The sequence below is a fragment of the Leuciscus leuciscus genome (genome assembly GCF_965113295.1).
Source record: "Leuciscus leuciscus genome assembly, chromosome: 2".
NCBI lineage: Eukaryota > Metazoa > Chordata > Actinopteri > Cypriniformes > Leuciscidae > Leuciscus > Leuciscus leuciscus.
In genome coordinates this window covers 11,170,420-11,191,667 of record NC_138726.1, presented here as the reverse complement: position 1 = coordinate 11,191,667, position 21,248 = coordinate 11,170,420, and the positions used below count along the sequence as shown (strand labels likewise).

The following is a 21,248-nucleotide window of genomic DNA, read 5'->3' as shown; positions in this document are numbered from 1 at the left end:
GAACCCTAGGGTTCTATACACTGTAAAAAATGTCTAACCCTCCCAAATCAAAAATTTCAAGTGACCGATAACATCTACATTTTTCAATTGGCCCAAGTGAAATTCTTGTTGCAATAGTCTGTTAACATTGGCTCAATGAGAAATAATACGTCAGACTAATTGAAAAATTTAGATGTTATCGGTCACTTGAAATTTTTGACTTGGGGATGTAATTTTTTTTTTACAGTGTATAGAACCACACTGAACCTTTTTTGTAATTTTTTTTTTAATTTTTTTTAAGTGGACATGTTCTTAGCAGATGCTTTCTCACCAAATAGAAATTTTGCACCACACTGACAGCAAAAACCTTTGTGAAACAAACGTAACTATAATTTTCAGGTTTTAAACAGCAAAGTAGATAATCTGTTATGCATAATGTACATAATAAACCACTTCCCTCCCTAGCACCACACAAATCGGTTTCTACGATCAATTATTCAAAAATATTTGACTGCAGAAGGTCCTCGAGAGCATTGTATGTGATGAAAAATGTCAAAGCTGCTTCTTATTCACCTCGTTTTCCCTTTTATGCCATTGCATCTCTTTTATGCAAAGCACAGACCCAGCTGAGTGTAAACGGGCTGAAGTTGAGCTGTGATGGACATGTGCTGTGCCCATCAGCGGCTGTCTGATCGAATGCAAGAGACAGCAGCCTTACAAAAGGCAAGAGACTCATCGCTCATCTCGGCTGCGTCAGGAAAACAGATTCAATTTGTCAGCCCTGGAGACTCTAACCTTGGTAGTGAAAAAAACCGACACAAGCAGTGCAGTGCGTACAGTAGTCATGCACTACTGGATTCTAATTTACTACTAGTGCATGCTGTGTTAATGCCAAAAAGCTACTTTTGAAAATTGTTTAAATGGAAACACAAGTTCATTGAATGCTTTATTTATTCAATAATTTAAACAAATGTTGATAAATACATATTTACAGGTCTATATGGGCAGATTGGCAAGCCCTTCTAGTCTTTGGGTTACATTAGCTTAGTGAAATGGTATAGATCAACATTAGGAGATATTTCCAATAATCCATCAGAAATCAGTCACTGCATGCCATATAATAGCCTTACTTCAGTGTCTTACGTTTTCAGTATGCTACATTTACTTTTTGTTTACATACATTCCAGGTGTTTTACACTTCCAGCATATAGTTTGGAATAATTAAGATTTTTTAAGGTTTTTGAAAGAATTCTCTTCTGATCACCAAGGCTGCATTTATTTGATTTAAGTATTATTACAATTAAAATAACTGTTTTCTATTATAATATATTATGTATAAATATAAAATGTAATTCATTCATGTGATGCAAAGCAGAATTTTCGTTCATTTGTTAACATTGTCAGGGTCTGAATTAGGCTTGAAATTTTCAAACCAGGAAATGGTTTGAAATTGACTTCATCATTATATTTTTTTACACTAGAGAAGAACACGCGGTTATGAAGGGGCGGGACATTTCCCGAACATGCGCTTAGCGGTGCCAATGACAACACACTGGGCCAGCTAACCAATCACAGCACGTGTCATGTTTTGAAAGGAGGGGCTTCATCGTAAATGGCGCGTTCAACCAGACTAGGGAGAGAGGAGCTGTAATAATGTGTGAAAAATAATAGGTTTTTTGAACAATCAAGCATGAAAACATATTCTAGTACACCCCAAAAACAAAAGGGCATAATAGGACCCCTTTAATTTCTTCATCTTTTTATAGTCTTAATTACTTACCACAAACTTTGGAATGGTAGTATATCATGCTTTCCACAAAAAAAAAAAAAAAAAAAGAAGAAGAAGAAGAAAGAAAACAACTGTTTTCGGGATTAATAACAATAAGAAATGTTTCTTGAGCAGAAAATCAGCATATTAGAATGATTTCTGAAGGATCATGTGACATTGAAGACTGGAGTAATGATGCTGAAAATTCAGCTTTGCATCACAGGAATAAATTACATTTTACAATATATAAAAATAGAAAAAACTATTACTGTTTTGTTGGTGGGCACCTTGGTGGGCATAAGAGACTTCTTTCAAAAACATTTATAAAGATTAATCATTTTTCCAAACTTTTTACGGGTAGTGTGTATTCCAGTGATAATGAAGTTCACAAAAACAAGGATAACGCTCAGAGGTCATCTGACTCTGGGATAAATGTGGAAGACATGGATGATATGGGCTCAAGGGGGATGCTGGGAAGTATCAGAGGAGCACTGTCAGCAACCCAGCCTGAGGCGGTTCTGTTGAAGGTGGGCCGTTGGACCCCGGCAGGTGCTCTGGCCATGGGACTTGGTGGCGTGGCGTGGCCGGGTTCCACATCAAGAGGTTTAACAGGGACTTTGGGTGCCTTGCCGAAGCCACCAAATGGAATAGCCACCCTTCAATTAGAGGAGTTACAGTTAATGAGAGCTTTATGGTTTTGTAAAACAACACAACAGAAACAATCTTACAGCAAAAAGTGTGGCATATACTGTACAAACCCTCATTTTATCATTTTATCCACTTCATCAGATTATCTTGCTGACTGGCTTTAATTCAGAGACTGCTGGATGGCATCTTTCCGCTCATTAAACATGTTCAAGCAGGTTTCCAACATATATACTTAAAAGTCAACATAGCACAGCATTTGTAAACCATTTTATTTGCGTAATTTTTTTTATTTTACATATGCAAGATAATATTCAAGAGAAAAATGGCCCATTATTATTTTATCCACTGGGAATTGATTTGATTGTGAAAATTGGGCATTATACTAGAATGGACCAGTGCAATAAGCTGAGCATGTTCTGTAGTAATGTTATTGGTAACTAAGGATACGTTTGCACGACAACGATGTAGTAAAAACGGAAACGTTCTCTTACGAGAGGTACTCTCGTACTGCGTAATATCTTACGCTAGGGGAAATCTCTTTTCCGCGAGATACTGAAGCCAAAAAATTATCCTTAATTTTGAAATAATGTAAAACGCGTTGCGGCAGCATGCAGACATAGGCGAGACAGCTCGCGCGCCTATTGGCTGCCCTGCGGCAACTGCAGCAACCTATCGATAAGGCCCTATCGTGACGTCATCACCAATGGGGGCGCTTCGCGCCCCATACGTCACGTCCCGCCGAAACGGGCGTGGCCTGGGGCTATAAATATAGCATCGAAAGGCTAGCTTACCGATTTTTCATCTCTTCAGCGGAGCTCACGCATCGCTGGATCCAGAGAGAAGAAGCCGCGCCGTGGAAACAGCATTTCAGCGGGACGAGTTCGGTACCTGGAGTCGCTGGCCGCGCCGCCTTCAACCACCGTTCCTGCTACGCTATCCGGCGTTATATCCTTTCATTGCATTGTGTGTGTTCGCCGCCGCGACTCACACTCCCTTTCTAAAAGAGCAGAGCGTCTTTTTCAAGATGTCTCGTCCATCCTGTGGCTCGTGCCGAGCCCCACTCAGCGACGGGGACCGCCATGTCATCTGCGTTTCCTGCCTGGGTGAAGGACATGCGGCTCTAGCGCTCGCTGACGGCGGATGCCCTCACTGCGAGCTTATGCCTATGGCGACTCTGAGGACTCGCATGGCAACTTTCCACGAGCCTGCACCCCCCGCTTCGACGCCGCGCCGTAAAAAGCGCCGTGCTCAGCGGATCCCTGAGCCTCCCACCGAGAAAAGCTCGCCGGTGCGCCTGCCAGCTTCGCCGTCTGCTTCTCTCGAGTCTCTCACTCCCGGACAGTGGCCGCCGCTGGCCGCCGCTTCCGCCGGAGATGACAAGGAAGAAGCGGCAGTTTTCGAGGAGGACAACTGCTCTATCCTGGCTTCGGACAGCGAGGATTGGGCGAGCTCTGTGGACCTCGCCCCTTCTTCTGCCCGCGAGTCGTCAGGAAAACGGGCCAGCATTGAAGCTGAGCTGATGCGTCTGCTCACACAGGCCACAGAGAGCCTCGGCCTCGAGTGGTCCGCGCCCGCCGAGCCTACACGCAACCGTCTGGACGGCTGTTTTCTGCAAGGGGACCGCGTTTCCACGCCCTCAAGACCCGCCCCGTTTCTTCCTGAGCTTCATGAAGAACTGGCAAAGTCTTGGAGCGCCCCTTTTTCAGCCAGGCTACGTTCCTCTGCTTCGGCGGCATTCTCCGTGGTGGACGGTGCCAAAGACAGAGGATACCTCGCTCTCCCTCTAGTGGAGGAGGCGGTAGCAGCCCATCTTTGCCCGCCCTCTGCTGGACGGCGGACTAAGACGGCGCTACCTTCAAAAGCCTGCCGCGCTACTTCCACCCTGCACAGTCGCGCTTACACCGCCGCTGGGCAGGCTGCATCAGCGCTACACACTATGGCCACTCTCCAGATCTTCCAAGCTAACCTTCTCCGAAAGCTGGACGAGGAAGGCACGGAAGCAATCAACGTGGCGGATTTAAGGAGCGCTACGGACCTCGCACTCCGCGCTACGAAATCCGCTGCACAGGCCATAGGGCGGAACATGGCCTCTCTCACCGTTGCTGAGAGACACCTCTGGCTGACGCTTTCAGAAATGCCGGACTCGGAGCGCTCTGTGTTCCTCGACGCCCCCGTTTCTGCTACTGGCCTCTTTGGATCGTCCGTCAAAGATTTCGCGGACAGATTCGCTGAGGTACAAAAGACGTCGCAGGCCATGAAGCACTTTTTGCCAAAGCGCTCTAGCTCCGCATCAGGCCGCTCTAAACAGCCGTCTGCTCGCAGCTCGCAGCCACCGCCCCCCGCCGCCGCTTCACAGCGTCGACAGGCCCGGGACCAGAGACCACGCTCTCGCTCTGCCGGCCGCCGCCCCCCACAGCGTGGGACTCGGCCGAAGGTTGAGATGAAGCCCGAGGCCTCAAAGTCTTCCTAGCCAGCTTAGGAAAACGACGGTGTTCAAGCCCCGCTGCGGCCGGGTTTCCACCAAAACTTCCCGCTCGTCCAGTTCCATTACATGGATCCTGTAAAGAGCGTATTTTCTGGTATTCCGGCCACGGCCGACGGTGTTATGAGTGTAGTAAAAATGCCCACTGCCCAGTGCCCATTCCTACACACAGACACAGCCCGCCCCACAGGGCTCGCGCACATAAAATCGACTCATGTCGATTGCGCACAGAATGTAGTGAACGTGCCCACGTCCCAGTGCCCACAAACACTACACGCTGCATGTCTCTTGGTTTCTGTAAAAACGAAACCAACACACATACAACCGACTCAGGTCGATGGTGTTTTCAGTGCAAATGTGCCCGCTGTCCTGCGCCCACATTCACTCACAGACATGACGAATCCCTCGGTTTCCCCCACGCTCGCCGTCTCTCAGCTACCTGCCGTGAGAGAGCCGAGCGCGGGCGAACCGCCCGCTGTGATCAAAACACTCCCCGCCTCGAGCGCTGCAAATGCGGTGTCTATAATACAGCATACCGAAGCTCCCCGGTCGCCACTATGTCACGACCAGAGCTCCAATCTCATTCAACCCTTAGCTATGCACGCACATGCGTGGGCAAAGCTTCCCGGTGTATCAGAATGGGTGCTGAACATTATAAAAAGAGGCTATTCGCTACAGTTCGCTCGACGTCCCCGCCGTTGTGCGGTGCGAGTTGAAACCACGGTTGAAAAGGAAGTAGCAAGTGTACTTCGTACCGAAATTGCGAAGCTGTTGAGCAAAGGGGCAATAGAGCCTTTATCTCAAGCTCAGAGCGAAGGGGGGCTATACAGCAGATATTTTCTGGTTCCGAAAAAAGACGGGGGTCTCAGACCCATTCTAGATCTAAGACAACTGAACGTAGCGCTTTCAAAACGCAGGTTCAGAATGCTCACAACCAAGAAAATCCTCGCGCAAATTCGCCACGGGGACTGGTTTGTGTCAATAGATCTGAAAGACGCGTATTTCCAAATACAAATAGCGTCACGTCACAGGCAATTTTTGAGATTCGCCTTCGAGGGCCAGGCTTATCAATACACAGTCCTACCGTTTGGCCTGTCCCTAGCACCCCGTACATTCACGAAGTGCATGGACGCAGCCCTCGCTCCCCTGAAACTTCGGGGAATGCGAGTTTTGAACTACTTGGACGATTGGCTGGTTCTAGCTCAGTCACATACGGAGCTCATAGAACACAGAACCATTTTACTCGAACATCTCGAGAATCTGGGTCTCAAAGTCAACTGGGCGAAAAGTTCACTGTCTCCCAGTCAGAGAATATCTTTCCTGGGCACAGAACTGGACTCGCTGTCAATGACAGCTCAAATATCGCTACAGCGCAGATTGACTATTCAGCGCATGACAGAAACCTTCCGCCGCGGCACTATAGTCCCGCTAAAGAAGTTTCAAAGGATGCTCGGTCTCATGGCAGCAGCATCCACAGTTCTCCAGCTGGATCTGCTTCGCATGCGCCCACTGCAGTTCTGGCTACAAGCGCAAGTACCGCGTCGAGCATGGACTTCAGGTCTCTTTCGTCTCAAGGTCGATCAGGAATGCATCTCAGCACTGATACCCTGGAGAGCGACCGACTGGTACCAGTCAGGTGTAAGCCTGGGGACTTCCTCGAGTGTGAAGGTGGTGTCCACGGACGCCTCCACCTCGGGATGGGGAGCACTGCTCGAGGGCAGACCGTTTTTTGGCCAGTGGTCAGAACGGGAAAAGCTTCTGCACATAAACTGCCTGGAAATGATGGCAGTCGACAACGCGCTGAGGCGCTTTCGTCCCCAAATAGCAGGACACCACGTCTTGGTCCGCTCGGACAACATGTCAGTGGTAGCCTACATAAATCGCCAGGGAGGCATCACATCCCGAAACCTATACAGGTTAGCGAAACGCCTCCTGGTATGGGCTCAGCACAATTTGCGCTCGCTCAGAGCAGCGCATGTGCCTGGCCACCTGAATGTGGGACCAGACAGACTGTCCAGGAACAATGTTCCAGCAGGAGAATGGTCACTGCATCCGCAGACAGTCCAACTGCTGTGGCAGACATTCGGCAGAGCAAAGATAGACCTGTTTGCGTCTCAAGAAAACGCTCACTGCCCGGAATTTTTCTCAAAGAGCAGGGATGCGCTGGCCCACGTCTGGCCCCGCTGCCCGCTCTATGCCTTTCCCCCCATCACGCTCCTACCTCAGGTATTAGAGCGGATCAGGGAAAGCAGATGCTCAGTGTTACTGGTTGCTCCGTTCTGGAAGAACCAGGCTTGGTTCCCAGTTCTTATGCAGCTGACGAGCACTGCCCCATGGCCAATACCAGTGAGGAGGGACCTCCTCTCTCAAGCCAGGGGCTCGATCTGGCATCCTCGCCCGGAGCTTTGGTCCCTACATGCGTGGGCCATCAACGGGTACCCTCTGATATCCCAGAGGGAGTGTTAAACACGATCATGCAGGCTAGAGCTCCCTCTACGAGACGGCTCTATTCCTCAAAATGGTCAGTGTTCTCCAGCTGGTGCACAGCACGCGGCTTTTCACCCCTGGACTGTGGAGTGACGGAGGTTCTCTCCTTCCTACAAGAGCTACTGGATGAAGGCAGAGCCCCATCCACGCTCAAAGTCTATGTGGCGGCTATAGCAGCGTTTTCCAAACCAACGCTTGGTCAGTCACTAGGAAGGAACGATCTGGTCATTCGGTTCCTTAGAGGAGCTAAGAGGTTAAATCCTCCCAGACCTCCCTCAGTCCCCATATGGGACCTTTCTACGGTCTTGGAGGCCATGAAGGGTGCCCCATTTGAGCCTATCCAGTCAGTAGATATCAAACACTTGTCTTTCAAAACGGTGTTTCTTCTGGCTCTCGCTTCAGTGAAGCGCATAGGGGACTTACAAGCGCTCTCAGTGAGCGCGACGTGTATGGAGTTTGGGCCAAATGACTCGAAAGTCATACTCAAACCAAGGCACGGGTACGTCCCTAAATCCCTCAATACACCGTTCAGGGCCCAGGTAATTTCCCTGTCTGCCCTGCCGGTCTCTAACGAGGAGAAGGACGCCAGCTTCCTTTGCCCAGTCAGGGCGCTAAGGGCTTATGTGTCCCGCACGTCTGTTTTCAGACAGACGGAGCAGCTCTTTGTTTCACTCTACGGACGTTCTAAGGGACTCGCCGTTTCGAAACAGAGCCTATCCAGATGGATAGTCGATGCTATAGCGCTGGCTTACACCTCTAAGGGCTTGCAGTGCCCATTGGGTGTCAGAGCGCACTCCACGAGAGGCGTGGCCTCGTCGTGGGCTTGGTCTAGTGGGATTGCCTTGCAAGATATCTGTATGGCGGCAGGCTGGGCCTCCCCGTCTACATTTATAAGGTTTTATAACCTAGAGGTTCCCGCTCTGCAAGCTAAGCTGCTTTCAGTCTAGAAATCGGTACTGTCTGCCCCGAGTACGTCCGGCCCAGAATACCAAAATAGCGCGAGCAACGCTCGTTTAGATCGCGCAGCTCTATGGGCAATGTGTAAGACCCACTATATTCATCAGTCCAGGCCGGGGTCGCCCTGACTGAGTAAATACCATCACTATAACTGTTCTTATAGGATGCTGCATTACAGGAATGATGCTATTCTAGCCACTCTTCCTGGGCTCTCTGTGAGTCACTTATGATCATGTACTACATGAGCCCGGGCACCTGCCCTTGGGACTTTGGTGCTGGATCATAGCATGCACGGCGTTTTACACTGTTTCCCCTAGCGTAAGATATTACGCAGTACGAGAGTACCTCTCGTAAGAGAACGTACTCGGTTACTAACGTAACCTCGGTTCTCTCTAGAGAGGAAACGAGTACTGCGTATCTTGCCGTGCCTGCGCACGCTCCGGTTCGCTCCGGCGATGAAAAACCGGTAAGCTAGCCTTTCGATGCTATATTTATAGCCCCAGGCCACGCCCGTTTCGGCGGGACGTGACGTATGGGGCGCGAAGCGCCCCCATTGGTGATGACGTCACGATAGGGCCTTATCGATAGGCTGCTGCAGTTGCCGCAGGGCAGCCAATAGGCGCGCGAGCTGTCTCGCCTATGTCTGCATGCTGCCGCAACGCGTTTTACATTATTTCAAAATTAAGGATAATTTTTTGGCTTCAGTATCTCGCGGAAAAGAGATTTCCCCTAGCGTAAGATATTACGCAGTACTCGTTTCCTCTCTAGAGAGAACCGAGGTTACGTTAGTAACCGAGTACGTTTTCCATGACTAAAATGACTAAAAACGCTGTATTATGCTGACAGGCCAGTAGGTGGCGATGTCACTTTGTAAAGAAACACTACCGCCTATAGGAACTGACGTCATTAGAGAACGAAGTCAACGAACGCCATTCAAGAGCTGAAGCAAATTTTCTGATTTTGATTAAAGATAACCACGACAAACAAATTGTTTTTCTTCTTTGTATTAACTTGCACAGTAATGTGCACCAACAAAGTAAAGTAAATATTTTGATTTCATGACGACTTTACAACAAATTTTTTTAATAACTGAAATAAAGCTGAAATAATATAAAGTACAAATACTAGATAAAAACTTAACTTTATTAATGCAAATTATAAATAATTCATTGGCAACAAACTGATATAAAATAAGTTTAAGTTAAAGTAACGTACAAAAATAACAAAAACTGAAATGTAGGCTAGATAAATAAAAAAAGAAATAAATAGAATTATTTAAAAAAAGAATAAAAAATGACAAGCACATAAAAAATGCTAAAACTGAAAATGAAATTAAAATGAAAAATAAAAATAAAAGTTATTTCAAAACATTAATAAGTAGTTTTAGTACTATTTACTATTTTATATATATATATATATATATATATATATATATTATGTGCATGAATGAAACACAGTTAGTCCAAGAATTTTAATTAAGAAACAAAATTTTGTATGGTTATTTCGATTTATTTAAGTTTTGAGTATAACACAAACCTGTTAAAGCTCTTGTATTGAGGTATCTCATGTCTGGTTTCAGGTTCAGGCATGCGGGCGACCAGCGTTTCGGCCAGAGAGGGGTCACTGATAAGGGCCTGCTCCCAGGGGGACTGGTAGGATCTGGGCATTGCTGTACAGTTGAACTTCTCTGCGGGAACATCCTTCAAGGGACCACCATAGCCTGTTGAAAGCATGGGGGGAAAAAAGCTTTATTTGACCATAAGGCATAAACATTTACAAGACATGCTGAATGACAAAAAAATGCTGATAAAGAAAAACAAGGAAACACTTTACTTAAAGCCCTTATATACAGTATAATGCATAATAAAAGGAGTTTTTTTTAATGAATTTTTTGACATTTCTAATGCATTAATTATTGCCTTATAATGCACCTATGAATAATTGTAACCATAGTTATTATAATACTTATTAATTGAACAGACCTTTAGATGCATTATAATATAACCAGAATATAATGCATTAAAACGCATGACAAACAACCAATTTCAGATGCAACAAGGAATTTGCAAATATAATTTTTCACTTTTTTTTTTATGAAAAGATATTATGCATAATAACATACATTATGAATACCTTTACAATGCATTATACATAAAGGCTTAAAGCAAAGTGTTACCAAAAACACAGTTAGGGATTAAAAGACTGACATCTGAAAGACATCAAAAAAAAAAGAAAAAAAAAAGTGGCAGATCAGGAAAAAGCACATATCAGAAAATGAAAAATGAGCATTTAAAAGAGAACATAGAAATGTAGAGCTCTCTAATTGAATATAAGTGAATCACCCCCTCAGTTTACTGAGCTTAGGCTTCGTTCACATTGCGAGCCTTAGTGCTCAATTCCGATGAATTGCTCAGATCAGATCCGAAGTAAACCCAGAGAACTTTTAAGTAAGCGATTACGCGTTTATTTATAGTGTGATCTGCCGTGGAAGCCAGCAAATTTATGTGCAATGTAAGAAAACAAAAGGAGAGTTTTTAAGTTTAAATTTTTTAAACATTTATGATACGAGCCCTCGTGTTTTTGCTTGTTTGAGCTGTCACTAGCCGCGTGTCCACTGTTGGGCTAGAAGCTACTGTTCTGACACATCACTGTCCTTCACTGACTACCTTTCTCTACTGTCTTGATAACTTTGGGTATGTAAAATCTTTGAAGTGACTCCCATGAGCACACAATTGTGACAAATGTTGCTCTAGAGTGATGAAATGTAATATAATAAGAAATAAAAGAAAAGAAAGAGTGTCACGTTTGGTGTGACTTTATAACACTCGTGGCACAGGAGATTCAAGGGAACACTCTTTAATAACTCAGAAGAACATACAGGAGAAAAAACAAAAGCTACTATAAACATTGATGTGATCAAAGATGAACTGATAGAACTGAGGGCCCTCATCCTTCACTCAGTGTTCATCGGAGTGGTCCAAGACCATGGGACTTTTGTCGCACTTGAACCACGAATACACAAAAAAGTTTTGTTTTGGAGTTTGTGGTTGAAATTAAAAAAAGTAACAAATCCTTCTCCGCGGGTCAATTTGACCTCCTTAGAAATTAATGGAATGTGAGGAATGCTTCAGTACACATATAAAAACCTAAAAATGCTAAAACTTTACCCCCCAAAAAGAGATTTTATAATGTCTACATGTGTATCTGAATGCAAACTGAAAGAACTAACTTTAGGACCCAGCGGAACAGCTCATTTACTCCAAATAGAGCTATAAGGCCATCTAGTGCCAAGAGTCATGAAATATCATGTTATATCATTTTATTTCCACAAGAGGTCGGCAAAGACACCCAATGTAATATAGTTTTAACTGAATTAAAAGGGTTATGCATGAAATTGTGTTATTTTTAATTTAAGTTGAATGAAATGTGCTTAAATTATTATTTATTTATGTTTTATTGATAAAACCTAGTAATTCATTCAAAATGCAAAATGCATTCAAAAATAGATAAAATATTATCAAAATTAAATTAAATAAAGCTTTATGGACAAAAAAATAAGTATAATTTTAGGGCTTCGAGTTATTTTGACCCGCGAGGGAAAGATTTGTTACAAAGTGCAAGGGAAGGATGAGGGTTACATACGCCGGGAGAGTAATCAACATAGAACAGGTGCCGGAACTAATTAACAACCAAACTAACAATAACTTGGAACTCAGGAAAAACACAGGAAACACAGTGAAAACGGAACAAAAACAGAACATGATAGAATATTCATGTTACACTCTGAGCAATAAAACATTAATATAATAGAGTCTTGAAAGAGATTAAATCAAGACAATAAAGAGATCTCCCATGTTTCTCACTGTTCATTCTCATTTTGGACCCCTTCTCTCAGAACTTTCTCATGTCTCAGTTGTGTCTACTTTTATTTCTCCTATGGAATTTTAGAAGAAACATCTGAGACACTGTTGACACTAAAATGAGAGATATATGAGAATCACAAGTCTCCTGAGCTTAGCTCTTTAGCTTATTATACTACAGTACCTTTAGGTTATTGTTATTCTGTATGGACAGCTAGCACACTGTTAGCTACTGCTAAGGGTATTGTTAGCTTCTACAGTGATATATTACTGTCTGGTCATCATTTCATCTACAGTAAAAGGCTTCACAAGGTTCTAAAACATGCTGTGGAGGGACAGAGGGGGGCCCTTCAAAAAGAGTATACTTCAAATCGCTGTTCACTGGCAGGGCCAGCAAGCCCAAAACAGCAGTTATGTAATGTGGGTGTTCTGTCACATATCACCCTCATGTGGACACTCTCCTTCCTGAGTTTATTGGCTTCAAGGGGAAAAAAAATGCATATTCTAATGCTGAGGATCTGGGCAGTTCAACGGGCCTCAGAGAAATGAAAATACAGCAGGGGGATTCGTTTTTAGACACTGTTTTCATGGGGCAGTGCTCTGACACATCAAGATGCTGATGAGCTATGAAACATTTCTCATTAGGAGGCAATTTGTGCTTGCTGACTAGTGGGGCACAGGAAAAAGGATTTCGCTCAAAAATGTCGAAAGAAGGTGTTAGTGAAAAATATTTGAGACTTAATTCCTTTCTTTGTAATGCATTTACAGGTAACCGCCCAAAATATATCAAATCAAAGTTCAGTTTTCAGATTTTGTAAGCGTATTGCGTAGTTGTGCTTGGAGACAATTGTTTGATTATTGATATCGTAATGAAACATGGCAAATTGTGCAGACATCATATTTGGTCATACAAAGAGATTATGAACACATGCAAAAACGAGAGAGAACCAATGAAATATTAATAACTCATTATGCTGTAGTCAATGTATTTTTTTTTCATGTGAGCTTTTTGTTTTTCTACGAATTTAGTTTTTGCATAGTAAAAAAACCTGTAGCCATAGTTTGCCTTTTTTGCCAAATAATTTTGTCAGATAAATATTGTTCTATAAAAAATATAAATATATATTTCCCCCTCCGGATATCACTTTTAAATGCATAGCGTGAAACCAGTGGCTACTCTCTCTCTCTCTCTCACACAGTGAGACTTTGTCTGATATTAATCTTTATTTATAATCAAAAATTCTTCTGCCGGTCTTCATATCATCCCCTCCCCATCTTAATGAAGCCTCAAAGACACTAAAATAGCAGGACGTACGGTAAATGTGTGCTCATCCACCAATCTACAGTAGGAAGGGTGGCCAAGCCTTAAGGCTATATCAGGGAGTTATAAGGATAGGATCTGTTTAAGATGTTATCATCGACAGCTGCGTCTCTGTGCCACTGCTTAAAGGACACAGGAAACACTTAACAAGCTTCCTGTTAGGACACTACGGCCACTGTTCACACAGGAATTACATGCTCAAAATGTAAATGATGTAGTGTGCAGCATGTAACAGTAAATGCTATATACTGTATATTAAATACATCACAGAAACGGTACATTAATAATCAAAGTTTAGATTCATTGTCACGTGTAGGCTCTTTTGGTTTCGGTTTCTCTGTATTCTGTTCCTAGTGATGGTTATTATGTAATTATGACAGGTTTTTATTTGTAGCACCCTCTATTGGCAGATTTTGACTTTATTTGGTGTGCATCTTCAGAATATCCTGTTGTCTATGGCTGAATCCGAAATCGCCCCCTAAACCACCACTCATTCACTATTCCCTACGTTAGTCCACTAATACGGTTCACTTGAAGAAGTGGATGAAAACGAGTGAGTGAATTCAGACAGCCGTTGAGCGTGCATCGGATGTACAATCGTTATTGCAGTGCAATGTGGGATTGAAAGAGTGCACTCAATAACGTCCACTATTGTTTCGGACACCACTACAAATGGCTGTCCCCTCAAATAACGCCATATTTGAGCATATATGGGGGGATTTCGGCCTCAGCCCATGTGTTCCGTACGGAGCCCCTAAAAGGGACATGGTGATGGGAAAAATATGAGATCGGAGGAAAAAATATGTCAATGCTTTTGCGTTCCCCCGAGAAACTTTGCGTTCGCTCGCAAAACCTTTTTGAGATTGCAAAAGCGTTGAAACATAAAATTTTTCCTCCCATCTCATATTTTTTTCCATCACCATGTCCCTTTACAGCAGGGGTGTCCAATCCTGCTCCTGGAGGGCCAGTGTCCTGCAGAGTTCAGCTCAAACCCCAGTTAAACACACATGAACCAGCTAATCAAGGTCTTACTAAGCAAACTAGAAACTTCCAGGTGTGTGTTGAGGCAAGTCGGAGCTAAACTCTACAAGGATAGTGGCCCTCCAGGGCCGAGCTTGGACTCCTCTGCTTTAAGGGCTCTGTAGAATCAAGTTTTGTTCATTGCATTGAGCAGTGTCAAGTCATAGTCAAAATGGGCGACGCTAGACCATTTAAATGGTCACACTATGTAAGATTTTTGGATCAAAATATCCAAAAACCACTAGAACATTGTTATATTATATATTTTGTTGATTTGTGTACTTACATGATCCAAAATGTTTCTAAGAATGTTTAAATCCAGAGAAATAAGCAGTTTTAACCAGGACACGGACTGTGCCCTTGCGTCGCCTATCAATGACATCATACTCGCGTTACCCCCGATTTCAGGTTTTATTCTATAGAAACCAAAGACACTTTAATATATTATGTGTTTTATTAGACAGGTCAGCCACTGTTTGGATCCATTCATCGACAGAAAACTAATCATTGTTATACAGCTCAACACAGTTAGTCTTTTTGTTTAAATTTAGTTTTCTTGATTTACCGTGAGTACCATGTTTTACCATGCCTAATATCGATCTAGCTCACTGCAGTGTGCAACATGTGTCTCATATAGTAGCCGCAGAGCAAACGCACAGAGTAGCATTATAACAACTTTCAACACACTCAATTGTATCTAATATGATAAAACGCTACCCCACATACGCATGACTGGAGAAGCGGAAGCGGTCTGCGGCATAATAAAAGCTCCACTGCTCTCGAGCTGTGTGTCGTGCTCGTCTCTCATTAGCAATCGCTCCAGCGGCCTCGTTCCGCTCCAAAGGCTTTCGTAACGTTAATAAATCTTCAATACATTACGGGTCATCCATAAATATATGATTTCTGTCCGAGTTCCGTCGTATTCTCCACCGGCTGTAGAGGTGAAGACAACAACTTCCATGATTCTGCGGAATCAAGGCTTCATCAAGCTACGCCTTTGTTTTGAATAAACGACCTCTAGTGGCGTAAAATTACATAGTGTGCCCTTAATTGGCCATTGACTTTATCAAAATTCTTTCGATAACTTTCATCAGTGTTTTGGGATGACCAACGCATGTGTGTGGGGGTGCCTGAGTAGTGAGGGGAGATTTGGAACCATCCCAACAAAGTTTGAGGTCTCTACGGCTTGTGATGTCTGATGCCCAGACACTTTAGGGCAGAGGTCTCTAACCCTGCTCATGGGGACTCACTGTCCTGGAGAGTTTAGCTCCAACCCTAATCAAACGGACAGTTGGTCTCCAGGAGCAGGGTTGAAGATGTCTGCTTTAGGGCAGAAAATTAACAATTGGCAAAATTGCACCTTTGGTTCTTGGACCCCTTAAAAAAAGAAATTGCTGTGGACTAACCTGGGGCAATAGTCTCAGGGTTGAGTGTATTGTGTTCCTGGTCAACTGCAAGACAATTTTCATGACTTAAAATGTTTGATATTTCAGCACTTGGGCCCCGAGAAATGGCATCAATCTGAGAAAAGAGAAAGGAATGGTCATTACAATGAGAATTTGTGGTTATCTGAATTGTATGTAACCACACACAGACCTTCTGTGCTTTTGGACCACGGACTCTGTGTTCTATAAAACAATTGACACTTACGCTGTGCTGTGTGTTGGCTTCATTCTGAATACTTTCAAAGGTGTATTTCTCTGAGCGCTTCTGACGCATCTTAAAGAGACGGGAGCCCCTGTTTGATGCTAAGGAAAGTTCCTCCAACATGATTTCCTTTGGTGCGCTAACTTTCCTTCCTAGATCCATCTCTGCTTCTGTGGAAAAGAGTAAAAACGAAGTTAAGTTTACAATATATACGTCAACACAATTTCATATTAAAAATAGACAGTAGTGGCCTAATGGTTTGAAAGTCAGACTGGTAAGCCGAAGGTTGCGGGTTTGATTCTCAATACCGCCAGGAAATGACTGAGGTGCCCTTGAGCGAGGCACCAAACCCCCAATCGCTCCCCGGGTGCAACAGCAAAATGGCTGCCACACTGTGTGTGTGACTATGTTTGCAGTGTGTCTGTTCACTACTCTCTACTCCAAATGTCTGTGAACTAACTTGGATGGGTTAAATGCAGAGGACAAATACAGAGTATGGGTTACCCTACCTGACCATCACATGTATTTTAAATGAAGTAATCAGTTGTGCAGCCATAAGCCCTATTCAGACAGGATTAGTTTTACAATGGTAGATTGATTAATGTAATTTTACCACAGGACTTCTGTAATAATAATGGCCAATTCGCACAGGATAAGAAATCTCAGTAAAACTAGCAGAAGTGTGAGGAAACTCGATTTACGCACCGCCGTCACTCACTTCCCTGTCGTCATGTGCGTATTACGTTGCTTTCTGATATCACATGTGCAAACACAGCCTATATTTATATATATAAAACAGTTTGGTACGGTCAAACAATGTATTAATTAAATTCAGATTGGATTATGTTGGTAATAGGCACTTACCTTACACTAAAAGAAGTTTCTCTAAAAAGTGCTTTCGACCTTCTTTTTGATATGAATGGTATGTGGAAAAAACTTGAATTTTGCCACAGAACGCAACTGAAGGCTTTTTCAAATGCCTTCATACATGAAAAAACACAGAAAACTACTTTTAAACAAGAAATGACGGAATATTTACGTACATATTTACAGCAGGTCTATTCGCACAGGATTAAAATTACCTGGGGTAATTTTTCCGGACCTTTTTACAGAAGGTAAAAGTCGGCGTAAACTTTACTGACATTGTCCGTAATGATTACTGAGATGGTCTGGTAATAATTACTTTACCCCACCTCTCAATGTTAAACTAATCCCGTCCTAATAGGGCTATACATTCTCAACCAGGGCTGTCAAAATCAGGGCCCGTTTACACGACACAATTTTTAAATAAAAACAGAAAACTTTTTATGCGTTTTGGCCGTTTTTAGTACATTGTTGTTGTGAAAACGTACCCTCACTTCCTAGAGGGCCACAGCCCTGCAGAGTTTGGCTTCAACCTTAATCAAATGCACCTCATCCAGCTAATCAAGTCCTTCAGGCATGTTTGAAAACTACAGGTATGCGTATTGAAGCAGGGTTGGAACTAAACTCTGTAGGACCGTGGACCTCCAGGAACTGAGTTTGACACCCCTGTGTAAACTTTGATGCTGCAGTGTTCCTGATAACTGATCAACAATTCAATTTAGTTGTCAGTTGCCTTTAGCAGAGGCCCAAATTGAGTTATTGAAGGCTGTAATGCAGGTCACTCGGGGAGCTCTTACAGGCATATCAAAGGATGAAAATTTATCCTACTGGTATGTTCTTACAGCTGTCAAGCATCATCTTGCCGTCAGCCACTGGCCGATCAGTTGTCCGCTCCCAGAAATAGAGTTTCAAACAGACAACTACAAAAGGATTAGTTGCTCTCGGTAGTTATACATCTCTACAGATTAGTATTTTTAGCTGTCTAGGGTGTGGTTAATCTAATCACTATACAAATGTGATTACACAAATCTTAACAGTATTTTAATGTAACATAGTGACATGATGTGAAGGCTGAGTATGGTAACCCATACTCAGAATATGTCCTCAGCACTTAACCCATCCAAGTTATAGTGCACACACATTAGAAGCAGTGAGTAGTGAACGCACGCGCACACACGCACGCACGCACGCACACACACACACACGCACGCACGCACGCACACACACAAACACACACACACACACACACACACTCTCACACACACACACACACACACACACACACACACACACACACACACACACACACACACACGCACGCACGCACGCACGCACGCACGCACACGCACGCACACATGCACACACACGTTTGCTTAGCTATCTAAATGGGGACATTGAATAGACATAATTGTTTTTATACTGTACAAACTGTATATTCTATCCCCTAACTCTAAACCCACCCATCACACAAAACTTTCTGCAATTTTGCATTTAAAAAAAAAAACTTTAATTACTTTATTTTTAGACCAGATTTACAAACGAGGACGTCCCTAAAGGGAGGTTTTTGGAGATTTTGCCAGGTTTTGGTTACTTCTACAAATTATTCCCCAAAATATAGTTAAGTATAGGCACAGTGGAGCAGTGGGCCTAAATGTCTAAATGTACTATTAGCTTGTTTGGGTTTACAGTATGTTTATATTACTAGGCTTATGTTAACTTGAACTTAAATTATTTTATTCAATAAGGATGCAACAATTAAAAGTGCAAGTAAATACTTTTAGTATGTTATAAAAGATTTTTATTTTAAATAAATGCTTTTTTTTTTTTTTTACTTTCTATTTACCAAAGAATCATGAATAAAAGTATCACAGTTTCCACAAAGATACAGTATATTAATTAGCACATCTGTTTTCAACATTGATAGTAAAATAAATGTTTCTTGAGCAGCAAATCAGCATGTTAGAATGATTTCTGAAGGATCATGTGACTGAAGACTGGAGTAATGATGCTGAAAAAATCAGCGTTGCATCACAGGAATAAATTACATTTAAAATTCGTTCAAATAAGTGCAGCTTTGATAAGCACAATAGATTTTCTGAATACATTTTAGCGTGTATACTATATATACATATGTGTGTGTGTGTGTGTGTGTGTGTGTGTGTGTGTGTGTGTGTATATATATACAACACTATATACTATACCACACACACACAGAGGTTAGTAATAAATCAATGGTAGTACCATCAGTGGCATGGATCTCTCTACAAATAGCAGCGGCCTGCATTTTCCTCTCCTGTGTTGACATCAGAGTATGCTGAGACATGCTGTCTGTGGAAAACAAAGTTAGGGAATGTGAATCTACAACATTTTGCCCCTTGCAATCTCACACATTTTCAACCACAACAAACAAACAAACATACAAACACAAAATTACATTCATAGTCCAGTGGGTGACATTTATTACACCTGCTGAACGGCTGACACTAGCACATCCCTTTAAATAACCCAGAGCAACTAAACATGACGTCTGAGCGAAGGCATTGCTCCCTGTGTAGTTCTGCAGGGGACTGTGAATCGATATGCCTGATATAGACCCAACTCGATAGAACGTTGCACCCGAAGGTTGTGATGTCACACCATGCGGGATTACCAGGGGAAAGGTGGTAGTTTGTGTCCATATCCATTACTGTGCTGTTACATGCTATTCGCTAACCATGTTAGTAAAGACTGTAATGTCTGATGGAAAGATTCTCTAACAGGGCTGAATTTGTGTTGTTACCATTGACTAAAACTATAAAAAAATAATTTATTTTAATAATTGAAACAAAAAGCTGATCAAATTAGATTAAAAACTTAAACGAAAATTTGAATTGTTGCCATGAACATACCATGTACCATACTAAAGAATGGTACTATGGTTCACGCCTAAAACATATGTAAAAATATTTAGAAATTATGTGTATATTGTATGTGCACTAGTGTCCTTTAAATCTTAAAAGTATATTTAAAATGTTTTACTTGCAGATAATATAAAAGGCCACTTAAGTGTACTTAAGTGTGCATTTTAAGTCATTATGTTTTAACTATCTTTAAAAGTACACTTATTTTGATTGGTTGACTAACGCACTAAAGCACATGTAATGTACTTGATTATAATTTGAACTGTAGTTTTTGTTTATTATTACGTTTAAAGTTAATACATTTTTAAATGTACTAAATTTCTATTTCTTCATTTCAAATGTGCAATTGCAAATATAGACCTATATACATATAAAAAAAATAAATAGAAAGTGTACATCTTTTTCACAAGGGACCATGCAACCCCCCTATTAGGTATACTGTACCTTGACCATAGTATTTAGTCTAAGGCATTTTAGTTCATTCACTCAATGTTTTATTTGCTAAATACACAAACTACATCAATATGTGAAACCACCTGCATGCACATATCACAAATGACCAGAATAATCAGTACAGGCTAATGCAGTTCAGCCCCATATGCAGTCTATCAGGGCCAGTGACGACTGGGACCTTACCGTACTGCTTTGAGACATTATTGTATATCATTATATGTTGATGATGGCAGTCAGAAAAGTTGACAGAACTTTTTAACACACTGTACACACAACCCACACATCCCTGCTGCATAAGCACCTGAGGCAGGGGCTCCTTACCTGCGATGTGTCAGGTTGTGTCAGTATCCTTTAACAGAGGTAAGTGGGGTCAGTCTGGATCACTGCAACCTGTGCTTGTTCCCTCTCTGACCAGGACTGAGGGACTCTGGTGGAGCGGACTACAGGGGAGAGGGGTGTCAGAGGGAGGGCCAGCTGTTAGTCTGTCCGTTTGAACCAGCATGTGGTTATTAATAGAGCTGATCACACACAGACAGACATACGTTAACACTTTTGAGTGTAATGGACACAGCAGGTGTCTGCTCAGGTTATGACTTCACTGTGTTTGTACAGTTCATTCATTAGCGGGACATTCTTCAGTTTCAGTTCCAAGTTTTGATTAACATGGTCAATGTTTCTATGATTTGGAGCAAAGATATAAAACACCCTACCGTAGCAGGTTCATAACAACACATTTTATATAATTTAATAGGTATCGTTTATTTTAAGGTGACGTATACATTACTGCATGTACTTAGTAATAACAGTAAATGATGCATAATTACAAGTAACTAAACCAAAACAGTAACTACATGTAGTTCAT

At 42.5% G+C, this 21,248-nt stretch overlaps 1 protein-coding gene across 2 annotated transcripts; it reads right to left on the bottom strand.

The window, feature by feature from the left end:
• Positions 1–472: 472 nt before the first annotated feature.
• On the bottom strand, positions 473–20,856 carry myoz2a (myozenin 2a). 2 transcript variants are annotated; one of them, XM_082161735.1, is made up of 6 exons: positions 20,708–20,856; positions 19,275–19,361; positions 16,173–16,339; positions 15,929–16,043; positions 9,858–10,041; positions 474–2,403 (listed from the first exon to the last, which is right to left on the bottom strand). In XM_082161735.1, the coding sequence occupies exons 2-6, from the start codon at positions 19,354–19,356 to the stop codon at positions 2,154–2,156; spliced, it is 798 nt and encodes a 265-aa protein (XP_082017861.1). In that variant the 5' UTR covers positions 19,357–19,361; positions 20,708–20,856; the 3' UTR covers positions 474–2,153. The 2 variants fall into 2 exon arrangements, with proteins under 2 accessions (XP_082017862.1, XP_082017861.1); XM_082161736.1 differs by lacking the exon at positions 19,275–19,361 and having other exon boundaries at positions 473–2,403; positions 20,708–20,842.
• Positions 20,857–21,248: the final 392 nt, after the last annotated feature.